At 37.6% G+C, this 12617-nt stretch overlaps 1 protein-coding gene across 3 annotated transcripts in view; it reads right to left on the bottom strand.

Annotated features, from left to right (window-relative positions):
* Window positions 1–516: 516 nt before the first annotated feature.
* The window catches only part of LOC127554392 (uncharacterized), an 804883-nt gene continuing 792782 nt past the window's right edge, over window positions 517–12617 (bottom strand). For 2 of the 3 annotated variants that reach the window (XM_051985844.1, XM_051985842.1), the window contains exons 9-16: window positions 6547–6614; window positions 5377–5429; window positions 2964–3047; window positions 2637–2720; window positions 2310–2393; window positions 1983–2066; window positions 1611–1739; window positions 517–1416 (exon numbers count right to left, since the gene is read on the bottom strand). In XM_051985844.1, the coding sequence (XP_051841804.1) occupies window positions 1621–1739; window positions 1983–2066; window positions 2310–2393; window positions 2637–2720; window positions 2964–3047; window positions 5377–5429; window positions 6547–6614 (576 nt within the window). In that variant the 3' untranslated portion in view covers window positions 517–1416; window positions 1611–1620. Of the gene's footprint in view, window positions 1417–1610; window positions 1740–1982; window positions 2067–2309; window positions 2394–2636; window positions 2721–2963; window positions 3048–5376; window positions 5430–6546; window positions 6615–9832; window positions 9873–12617 lie in introns of all 3 variants that reach the window. The other variant, XM_051985843.1, reaches the window with a different exon arrangement.

Genomic DNA, 12617 nt, shown 5'->3' with positions numbered 1-12617 from the left:
TTTAAGAAATAAGAGGGTGAGGGAATAGGATAAGGTGGTAGATGGAAGGGTGTGTAGAGGAAATGGGATATGGTGTGTAGCTTAATAGTAATGAGATAAAGAAGGAGATAAAGGATGGTGACAGAAGATAAAGGAGGTATCCTTTGGAAGGCAGTGAGCTTGGGGAAGGAAGTTAGGAAGCTAAACTAGCAGTAAAAGTAGAAAAGTTCACAGGGATAGGAAATAAGAGATACCCACAAATATAAGGATGTGGAGTAGAATTTTCCAAGGGGGAAAAAAAAAACCAGGAGTAATAATCATTGATCTAACACAAAGTGAAAGTTAAAATAGATTTGCTCAAAAAAAGACAAATAGAGAAACCACATTATTATGTCAGCCATAAAGATATTCCTTTTAGACTATTCAAAACAATTAAATAGTATAAGGTCAGTGTAAGGGTCCCTCTACTCACCAAGAGGGTCTCAATTGGACTCCTTACCATCCTCCTGGTCCTTGGACATCTCTGAAGCAGTTCCTTCCAGCTAGTCTCCTCCCCACAGAGCACACGGGACACCAGATGTTACTAAGTACAGCAAGTGTATATTAAGCACTCTACATCTTCTCTAATGGCATCTGCACCTCTCACAGTTACATTCTTTCATGTATACCATCTCATTACATCATCTCATACCCAGCTATCTTTGTCTTCTTTGTCTTTTACCCCATCACGGTACAGGCTACTCAATAACAAAATCATTAATCTTGGGGGTAAACAACCTTTCACTACTGCCTTCCTGTTTTCCTCCTCTGCACACCTTGTTCGCCCCCTAGGTTATTTCCTGCTATACAGTACCTTTTGCCATGCATACCTAAAACCATCTAACCTCTTTTCTTATTATGCGGGGGACCGCTCAGGCAAGAGGTGAGGGAAACCTCACTCACAGTACAGAAGCAGAGGGGATGCTAAGCTTCGTTAATGGAGCGCGGTTAAAACCAGGACTCCCGAGTGTCCTCAACCCTAAGCCCTGTCCATTGTTTGTGAATCCCAATGCCTAGATGGGTCATGGGTGTATCAGTACTATAACGTCCCGTTAACTGTGACACATGGCCATATACATGAAAATCAGATGTTTGTTGTCCCCGCCCTACCATATGCACCCCCAGTGATCCAGGTATAACTCCATTGTCTCTTTTGATCAGCCAGGTGTTGTGCTGGTGCCACAAAGTTACTCGACTTTCTTGTTGCTGTGGCTCCTGTGTTGAGGCTCATCAGAGATAACAGTCCCAATAGAGATTACACTTCTCCTCTCCATTTCCATCTCTGGTCCTGGGAGCTTCTTCTCTGCAGCTCTTTCTGCCGTCTCCTCTTTTTCCATATGATCTCTTTGATGCCGCAGATCCTTGTGATCAGCACCCACGGCTCACATCTGTTTTCATCTACAACAATAAGAGCATACTCCTGAACCCCACACTTCGACTGTCCTGGACCTGCCCAATTTCCTTTCTTTGTTTTCCATAATAATCTATTAATTTTATCCTTTATATAGGGCTGTGGAAACTCCCTCCCAGGAAGCCCTGTCCAGCAGAATGTCCCTATTTGTGCCGCCACTTGTAAGGGTCCCTCTACTCACCAAGAGGGTCTCAATTGGATGCTTTACCATCCTCCTGGTCCTTGGATGTCTCCGAAGTAGCTCCCCTCAGCTGCCGTCCTCGCCAAAGAGCACTCAGGACACCAGATGTTAGTGTGGTACTAGATGTTACTAAGTACAGCAAGTGTTTATTAAGCACTCTACATCTTCTCTAATGGTGTCCCATCTTTCTAAAAATCCTCCGACCTCCCACAAAATTTTCAATTTGTAGAGCCCGACCTCCTGCAAAATTTTCAATTTGTACGGCTGTAGGAACTTCGTCCCAGGGACCCCTGTCTAGCAGAATGTCCCAATTTGGGCCGCCACTTGTAAGGTCCCTCTCCTCACCAAGAAGGTCTCAACTTGACTCCTTACCATCCTCCTGGTCCTTGGACGTCTCCAAAGTAGCTCCCTCCACCTGCTCTCCTTCCCACTGAGCACTCGGGATACCAGATGTTACTAAGTACAGCAAGTGTTTATTAAGCACTCTACATCTTCTCTAATGGTGTCCCATCTTTCTAAAATCCTCCAACCTCCCACAAAATTTTCAATTTGTCGGGCCCGACCTCCTGCAAATTTTTCAATTTATACGGCTATAGGAACTTCGTCCCAGGGACCCCTGTCCAGCAGAATGTCCCTATTTGGACCGCCACTTGTAAGGGTCCCTCTCCTCACCAAGAAGGTCTCAACTTGACTCCTTACCATCCTCCTGGTCCTTGGACGTCTCCGAAGTAGCTCCCTCCAGCTGCTCTCCTTCCCACAGAGCACCCGGGACACCAGATGTTACTAAGTACAGCAAGTGTTTATTAAGCACTCTACATCTTCTCTAATGGTGTCCCATCTTTCTAAAATCCTCCAACCTCCCACAAAATGTTCAATTTGTAGGGCCCGACCGCCTGCAAATTTTTCAATTTGTACGGCTGTAGGAACTTCGTCCCAGGGACCCCTGTCCAGCAGAATGTCCCTATTTGGGCCGCCACTTGTAAGGGTCCCTCTCCTCACCAAGAAGGTCTCAACTGAACTCCTTACCATCCTCCTGGTCCTTGGACGTCTCCGAAGTAGCTCCCTCCAGCTGCTCTCCTTTCCACAGAGCATCCGGGACACCAGATGTTACTAAGTACAGCAAGTGTTTATTAAGCACTCTACATCTTCTCTAATGGTGTCCCATCTTTCTAAAATCCTCCAACCTCCCACAAAATTTTCAATTTGTCGGGCCCGACCTCCTGCAAATTTTTCACTTTGTATGGCTGTAGGAACTTCGTCCCAGGGATCCCTGTCCAGCAGAATGTCCCTATTTGGGCCGCCACTTGTAAGGGTCCCTCTACTCACCAAGAGGGTCTCAATTGGACTCCTTACCATCCTCCTGGTCCTTAGACGTCTCTGAAACAGCTTCCTTCAGCTGCTCTCCTCGCCAAACAGCACTCGGGACACCAGATGTTACTAAGTACAGCAAGCATTTGTTATTACGTACTCTACATCTTCTCTAATGGCGTCTGCACCTCTCACAGTTACATTTCTTTATATATACCATCTCATTACATCATCTCATACCCAGCTTTCTTTGTTTTTTACTCCGACATGATACAGGTTACTCAGTAAGAAAATCATTAGTCTTGGGGTAAACAAACTTTCACTACTGCCTTCCTGTTTTTCTCCTCAGCACACCTTGTTCCCCCCTTCCTCAGGTTATTTCGTGCTATACAGCTCCTTTTGCCACGTATACCTAAAATCATCTAACAGGTCAGAATATCATTTTGAAATCAAATATGATAAATTGGTGCATTTAGAAAAATACAGAAAACCTTGAACCTAAGGAGAATGATGACATCCACATTCAGAGAAACAGAGGACAAATGTCAATGGATATCTGTGTATTTGTTTGTGATTACAGGTATCCATGTAGATAAATGTCTATATATACATAAGTATATGTAAGTGTATATATGTGTGTGTGTGTGTGTGTGTGTGTGTGTGTGTGTGTCCTGGGATGAACAGACTACAGTGAAAATTCATATCCCTGGTAGCAACCAGTGTCTAAGTGGGTTGCAGGCAGGGATACTGACAGGGTTCCATAGTTCCCATGTGGGCCCCCAATTATTATAATCAATGATCAGAAGACCGCAGTAGGGATGCAAACTCTCAATGTTATTTTGTATAAACACTGCTTATCTAACTACAATATTGAACATGCCTTCCTTTGAGTTCTTTCCTTTAAAAGTTCCTGTCTCTCCCTTTCTAGATAACTACTTCTGCTAACCAAGTTTGCCTGCCTTAGAGCTACATAAAGCTTTTTGTCCCTTGAGCTTGTGAACTCTTTCAGGATGACTCCCCACATTCAAGAGTTATTGTATCCTTGTGATTTGTATATATGTGTAAGTGTGTATATGAGTGAATACAGGCATGTTTGTATTTATGCTTACATAAAGATATACATGTTAAACTGCAGTCGCCTTGAGGGAGATTTGGTTGAGGGGAAGAAAAGGAGGAAAAGAAGAAAGTAAAAAGTGCACAGCAAAGAACAAAAGAAAAGCTACAAGGAAGCAAAGAAAAGATGGGACAGTTCTGAATAAACTCTGTTCTATTTTTATATACATTTTCTTGAAAAGAAAATTGTTACAAATTTTGAATCCTTTTTTATAGTCTTATACAAATGACAATGCTTTTATTCCTTTTTCCATTTCCATTACTTTTTTTGTGTATGGTATTATGCTTTAAATAAATATATTTTAAAAGAAAGAAAAAAAAGGACTGAAAACAGAAGCCTTTCAATTTGGATCAGAAGTCATCATGGTTAACTATGGAAAATATATTTTAGTACTATCAGAATTGACAAAATCATAGATTTCAAAGCAGCCCAAGTAAACACTGATGGACACATGCAGAAAGAAGGAGAATATCTGCTATTACAAAAATTGATGGAAATGAAATTAACACTAAAAGATTGCCATTGTCTCATTACCCATTTTGAAAAAACCTAGCTCAGTGAATAGAGCACCAGTCCTGGAGTCAGGAGGACCTGAGTTCAAATCTAGCCTCAGACACTTAATACTTCTTAGCTGTGTGACCCTGGGCAAGTCATTGAAGCCAGATTGCCTCAGCCAAAAAAAAAAAAAAAAAATTCCTAGCCCTAACCTAAGGGGGGAAAAAATAAAGTTCATATAAATCTCTCACTGGCAGAGAGGCTGTGGAAAACTTAACATTGTATACACTTTTCAGTTTGATAATATTTACTGAACTTATTTTTTATAAAGCATATATGTGTAAGTATGTGTACCTATGTATATCTATGTGTCTATGCATGGTTGACTGAATTTCAGGGAGCTGGCTCAGTGTTGAGAGTGTGGAATAAATTTGAGGATGGCCATGTTTAAAGTTCCAGTGATGAATTTCACTAAATTTTCTTTCATATTTTTGAAGCTAGTAAAGGTGATTTGTTTAAGTGATAATCCTTTTGGGAACAGTGACTATGTATAATATTATTTCCACTATTAAAGAAAAACTTTAAAACAGTTAAAATCACCCCCCCCCCCCAATTCAGAATTCTTAACAGAGAGAAATGGCATGGTCTTTCATCGTAAAAGATTTTGATGTTTTAGAATCCCCCCCAAAAGTGCCTTAAAGTCTCATGTATGAGGCCTTGATTTTAATGATTTTATCATCTCCTTTCTCAATATATGAAACAGTTTTCAGGAGAGGGCTTACAATTAGACTCTAATAAAACTTGGTGGAACCCAAATTATAAATGTATCCTTGAACTGAACTCTCCTACCTTTTTGGTCCTTTAATGTTTTTCTCTCTTTTTCTATTGCCCCCAGAATATCTCTGGAAAACAAGAATAATAATGTATTTTATGGTATTTTGTATTATATTCATTTAAATGAATATAATACTGACAGATTTTTATCAGTTATTCTCTTGGGTCTCTCCTTTAACGATTTTGCCATTAATCACTATTTGTAATATTATGCCACAGTTCTCAGTCTCCCTAATTATCCTGACCAAGTCCTGACTCAGTTTCTTTGGATCAAAGCTCAGTCCTGCAAAACCTCCCCTCCCTCTTTATCAGAATATTTGATAAGGATAAAAGATCTTATGTTTTAGAATATCAGAATGCTCTCCCCATCCCAAGCTACAGGAATGCCTGATACCATCTTATCAAATGTCTCTCCCCATGTCTGGGGTGCCTCCCCCCTCCCCCTGATTATGTCATCTCATCTCTAGTGGCTTGCCCCACCCTGACTTCCCTTCCCACTCTCAGCACCCTGACTAAGCCCCTGCCTCAGTCTACCCCCTGCATTTGAGCCACATGTATATATGTCTTTGAGAACTCACATTATTTGCTGGATTCTTGGAGATGATAGTCTCATTCAGCCCTGGAACCAAACCATGGATCCATAGGATTCCAGTATATCTTTCCATTAAATAAATTATTAAATACTCTCTAATATCTATCTTGCTCAGTTTCTCCAGCATTACAGTAAATTATTTGTCTGGTCATTCAATATATATATATATAGCTACAGCTTCACTTGTTGGTAGTTACTAAATGAATATATGTGCTTTTGATTTGGTTTTAATTTTTGTGCTCACATTAATTCAGAGAGGTATCCAGAACTTTCCATTTTCTTATATCAAGCCATTTTAATTCCTAGTTTGGTTCTTTTTGATTGAGAATCTAGAATTTATTTAGTCAGTCTCCACTTATCAGGCATTTCATGCATGTCCACAAGAACGCTTTGAGAAATGTTCTTTGAACATAAACATAATCTCTTCTTTTGACTTGTTTGCACACTACACTCCATTTGTTTTATTCCAATAAGGTGAAGATAGAAACAGATGAGGGACACATTGATTTCTGTAATTTCACAAGGATACTGCTTTAGTGATGTGTAATGATAATCTACCGTTCCAAAACCCCACCAATACTACATTAGTTTACCTTGAGCTAAACAGCTTTGTCCTTATGGCATATCGGATGTATCTTTTTCCCTCTTCTACATTGTTTAACTGTGGGAAAGAAACATTGTTAGATAAAGCAAAATATATTATTTTAAAAATGAATTTTAGTTAAAGTGTTGAGTTTGAAATCCTATCACTTCGTCATTTCTTTCCTTCCCCTTTTTCCTGAAATAGTAAGCGATCAGATTCAAATTACACTTGCGCAATAATGTAAACTATTTCCATTTTAGTCATTTTAGATAAGACTAAAATAAAAGAAAAAAAAATGAAAGAAAGAAAAACTGAAAAAGACCATGCTTCAGTCTATATTCAATCAAGATCAGTTCTTTCTCTGCAGGTAGATATTTTCATCATTTGTCCTTTGGGATTATTTTGGTTTATTGGATTTGTTTGAAAATATTTTTTAAAAAATTGTTATTCAATTTGTTATTCAAAGTTTTTTATCCAACAATATTCTTGTTTCAATGTACTACTACTTCCTGGTCCTGTTCACTATTCAGACCTTACCACGTTTTCCTGAAATTAACCTGCTTCTCATTCCTTAGGGCATAATACAATAATATTTCATTATAAACATATGCCACAGCTTCTTTGGCCATTCTCCATTGTTGGACATTCCATTTGATTTCTAATTCTTAGCTACCAAAAGAGTTGCTATAAATATTTTTGTACAGAGAGATTCTTTTCTAAATCTAATAATGTTATTGCTGGGTCAAAGAGGATTCAGGTTTGATATCCCTTTGGTTATTGTTCCAAATTGCTCTTCAGAAAGGTTGATTCAATTTACAACCCCATAACAGTACTTGCAGTGTCCCACTTTTCCCACATCCCCTCCAACATCCAACTATTTTTGCTCATATTAGCCACTCTCAGAAGTGTGAGGTGATACCTCAGAGTTGTTTGAAAGTGCCTTTCTCTGATCATTAGTGATTAATATTTTTGTATGATAATAATTTTGATTTCTTTGTCTGAAAATTGTCTGATCAGATATTTTGAACATTTACCAATTGAAGATGACATAGATAGCTTGACAAATTTTTATTTTGTAATGCTCTCTGTCTTTGGTTCTAAATTCTTCCCCTAGCCATCAGTCTGATCAATAAACTATTCTTTGATGTCTTAATTTGCAGGCGGTATGGCTCTTTATATGTAATTCACTTACCTCGTCCTGAGGAAGCACTTGGCTTCATTTATATTGAAGATGATGGTGAAACATCTTTAAGAAGGCCTGCCAGGCGAGACTTACATGAACTGATGCTAAGTGAAATGAGCAGAACCAGGAGATCATTATATACCTCAACAATGATACTGTTTGAGGATGTATTCTGATGGAAGTGGATCTCTTCGATAAAGAAAGCTAATTCAGTTTCAATTGATCAAAGATGGGCAGAAGCAGCTACACCCAAAGAAAGAACACTGGGAGATGAATATAAACTGCTTGCATTTTTGTTTTTCTTCCCGGATTATTTATACCTTCTGAATTCAATTCTCCCTGTGCAACAAGAAAACTGTTCGGTTCTGCACACGTATATTGTATCCAGGATATACTGTAACCTATTCAACATGTAAAAGATTGCTTGCCATCTGGGGGAGGGGGTGGAGGTAGGGAGGGGAAAAATCAGAACAGAAGTGAATGCAAGGGATAATGTTGTAAAAAAATATCCTGGCATGAGTTCTATTAATAAAAAGTTGTTTAAAAAAAAAAAAAAAAAAAAACGGCCTGCCAGGCCTTCCTGAATGTGAAGGAAGGCCTGGCAGGCCTGGACTCTTTCTCCTCCTAATAAACAAAAGCTTATCAAAGTAAAGAGAACCTTATAAACAATAAAGAGAACTTTATCAAAACAAAGAGAAGTAAAAGGAAATTTTAATGAGAATTCAAGCCAACTTAAGAAATCATTAAAATGAGACTACTATGAACTTATATCACTGGGAAGGGTTTCCTCTCTCTTCCCTCCCTCTGGAAAGATTTCTGAAGAAGCTAATAGATATTTTTTTCAGTAACCTTCCATGGCAGAACCAATTAAAGTGCCAGACAGGCATTACAAGAACTTCTTAAGGGTATAGTCCAAATAAGAAAGATAAGAAATTCAAAAACATTGAGGCTACAAATGCTACAAAGATTAAAGTGTGTAAAAGAATAGAAGAGCTAATGTCCAACAGCCAAAATTAACAAGCCTTTAAGGGAAATCCTATTGCCATATCTGTGCAAATTTGTCTTTAATCTCTACATCTCAGTGTAGATAATTTTGCAAACTTTCAAGAGAGCAAGCATGACCAAAAGAGGAGATGCCAATAGAAACTTTCTTCCCTCACTTTTTAAAAAAATTTTTTCCCCATGCATTGAGAGTATTTTGGTTGATTATTTCCCCTCCCTTCTATCTCTTTTATTCCTTTAAAATGTTATTTCTTATAAAGAGTGTGGGGATCACTGTGAAGGAGGAGAAAAACAGAAGAAATTATCATTTTTAAAATCAAAAGCTCTCAGTCAAGTTTGTCTTTCTCTATTGGGGAAAAAAAGTGCAAAAAAGTAGTGATAAGAGCACAAAGCAGAATGTGTAATATTGCTGTGAATAAAGAAAGGAATAAATACAGAGATATGGAAGAGGTGGAAGTGACAAGATTTGGTAATTGGTATGTTACTATATAGGTGTAAGGGGGAGAGCACTAAGAGTTATATATAAATCTGAATGCCAGGATTTGGAGAAGGTAATTTTGATGTGTAGAGGATGAGATCCATGAGGATATATTAATTCATTAGTCTGGAAACGTTATACTTGGTTCTACAGGTTTGGGCATTTTCTATACAGATTTTCATTCCTTGGCAGCTGAAAAGATCAGCAAGAAAGAAGGTGTCAAGAGAATTTCAGGGGAAACAATACTCTGATTGACCTTGTTTACTTGTGTTTCAAATTGCTTAGGGTGAGAAGAGTGATTTTAAAGAATAATCCTGTTGGAGCCAGTGAATATATATTCCTAGTTCCACTTGCAAAAACTAATATCACATTAGAGTACTGAAAAAGGACTTCTTCCCTAATTCCAAATTCCTAAGAATAAGAATAATTGTGTTTGTGGCAGTTTTAATTTAAGTTATGAGAGTCTCACACAACTCCTAGCAAGCTCCATGGTTACAAACATTGTTTTGAGGCTTCTTCTGCATCCTCTTCACTGTATCCTAGGAGTGTTCAGGAGAATACATAGAAGCCAACTCTAAACAAATCCTTAAAGAATACAAATGAGAAAAATCCCCAGGAATTGGACTGCCTTACCATGATGTTTCTGTCCTCATTTTTTGTCTTCATATTTTGTCTGTAAAATAAAAACACCAGAGTAGGTTTTTTAACTAAGAAGAGTACTCGTTTGACTATTAAGTGACTTGTGTTTGTATCTCCACTTCTTTCACTGTTAAGTGTTGAGTAAATCAAGTATACTGAATTCCATGCTTTGAAATCTATTATTGACAACTTTTTATTTTTCTCTTGTGTGTCTTTATAGTTTTTTGGTGTGAGTGGTTACTAAATTATTGTTTATGTTTTATTATGGTTCTAATGGGGAAGTGGTCATATTCATTCACAAAAATGTCTCTAGAATTTTCCTTAAATTCATTGAGTTTGTTTCATGATAATATTACTGTTTCTGTCACATATAGAATTTCTTCAGCCAGTCTCAACATGCCCGATTGTTCAGGCATCTCTAAGCTTTTGGAGTGACACAAGATTACAAAAAAGGCTATTTAAAAGTAGCCTCCCTTTTTTTCATGTTTGTAGTCTATATTCCATTTAGTTTATTCTCCTTAAAATGATGGCAGTATGAATTTCTGTAACTTTTGTAATTTGATTAGGAAGCTATTACAATTTCCAAAAGGATTCTAACATTCTTGAACTCCTTGGGGGTTCATGAGTGTTCCTGGCTGTCCAGAGAGATACCCATTTATGAAACATCAGCATTTAAATTTTCCAGATGATTAACAAATAAATGTTCTTTATTTTTCTTCTCCTTAGTGGAAGTTTTTATTTCCAAAGCTTCTCCTGTGTTTTCCTCAGGACAAGAAACCTTTTTTTAGAAGAGACAAGTAAAATAAATTTCTAATAAAAATCAAGTCAAAATTTGTGAAATCAATAAACTGAGAACACTCTGAATGAATGCTCTGATGAATTATTCCCCTAGTCAGAAAAAGATTTCTGAAAGAGATAAGTCATTTCCTGCACAAACCGCTTCCAAGACAGACATGTGGAAGTATAATAAGGATTTTGAACCAACTTACAAAAATTGTAAGTAAGAAAGATCCATAAGATCAAAAGCATTCAGGCTACTAATTTTATGGAGGGAAAAACCTTCTAAGAAACTTAATAAACAGGAGTAAATTCCCAAGAGTCCAGACTGACAAACTCAGAAAAGAAATTCTAATGACATATCTGAAGGAATCTTTCTTTAATCTGCATCTCAATGAAGGCCCATTTTTATCTTTACAGACTTGCAACAGCAAGCCAGAGCTTTCATAGAAGGTTTAAGAAGAGATTCTCTCCCCTCATCTCCTTACAGAATTGAAGGTAAGAGAGAGTTTAATATTGCGTATAATTTCAATGCTTTGTGGTAGCTAATGTTTTTCCCTTTTTGCCTTTTCTTTTGTTTTTAGTGTTGTAAAGTATTTATAATGCAAGTGAGAAAAAACACGGAGAAATATTGACAATCTTTTAAAGAAAAGTGATCAATAACAACGCTATTTAGAAAATTATTATTTAAATACTCCTACCTAGAGACAACTTAAACCAGAATAAGTAATGTTCATATGAGCAAAGAGAAAGGAGTAAATGCCTAAGATGCTTCATGAATAACAATATAATGACATATACAAATGAGAGATGAAAGGGGAGTCAAAAATGACTCTGAACTCAAGGGCTGGGTGCCTGACCTGAAGGCAGTGTCCTTAACGAAAGGAATAGAATGAGTGGAGAGAGAGATTTTAAAGGGAGATCATTTGGATTTGTTGAGAATGAAATGCATGTTGATTACTTGGATGAATAGATTTAAAGGTCTTCTGCAGTGAGCTATTTATACACCCAAAGGTATTGTGCCAAAGTTCCCTTTTGATGTCCTGACCTAGTTTCCCCATTCCCTTTTGTCCTATTTAGTTATTCTGCCTCAGGTTATAACCTTTCCCTCTTAATGTTTGATGAGATAAAGGTCTACCTCAGTTGCTCTGCCCCAAAACGCCAGGCTATAATCATTCCCTCTTAAATGGTTTAGGTTATAGGCATTCCTTCTTAAGATTTGACAGGATAAAGTTTATGCATTTTAGATGTCATTAGAATATACCCTCCATTGTGTCATCCTAGGGGCCTCCCCCCCCATTAGGTTACCCCCATCCAGGTCCCTCCCCCATTATGTAATTGTTCTTGTAGCTTGCTCTCTGATACTTAAGTGCTGGACTCTTTGAGATGATAGTCTCGTCCAGTCCTGAGACCAAACATGGATCCACTGGTCCCAGTATCTCTCTCCATTTCATAAACTATTTCATAAACTAGGTCTCTAATCTCTGTCTTACTCAGTTTCTCCCGCATTACAAAGGGACCTGATGATATTGAGAGGAAAAAGAATATAGTTTTTATAGGTGATGAATTGCTATTAGTCACTCAGTCTTATTCAGGAAGAAATGGAAGTTGATCCACCAGAAAGAAATGGGAATGGTCTACATTACTCAGCAAAAGAGGTACCAGGAGAAAGTAGTATCAGGAAGAAAGAGGGTGAAGAAAATTGGTATACAGAAGGAAAAGTCTACTTCATAAAAAGGAATAGAATGTCCGGGGACTAGAAAGACTGAAAAAAATGCCTAAGACTTGAAAATTAAAACATTATTATAATTTGAGCTATAAAAATTTATTAAAAAAATAATTACAAGTTTTCAAAAGATTCCTCCATTACTAAATGGTAAAGTACACCCAAAAACAACGACAACGACGACAACAAAACAGTCTCAATCAAAATTCTTTGGTAACAGTTATAAAAGGCAAAGAAAAGAAAGAAAAATGATGGAAATGTCTGGATAACTAAGAG

The sequence above is a fragment of the Antechinus flavipes genome, chromosome 3, assembly GCF_016432865.1.
Source record: "Antechinus flavipes isolate AdamAnt ecotype Samford, QLD, Australia chromosome 3, AdamAnt_v2, whole genome shotgun sequence".
Classification (NCBI taxonomy): domain Eukaryota; kingdom Metazoa; phylum Chordata; class Mammalia; order Dasyuromorphia; family Dasyuridae; genus Antechinus; species Antechinus flavipes.
Note: the sequence above shows the minus strand (reverse complement) of the source record. Positions and strands in the feature narration are given on the sequence as shown.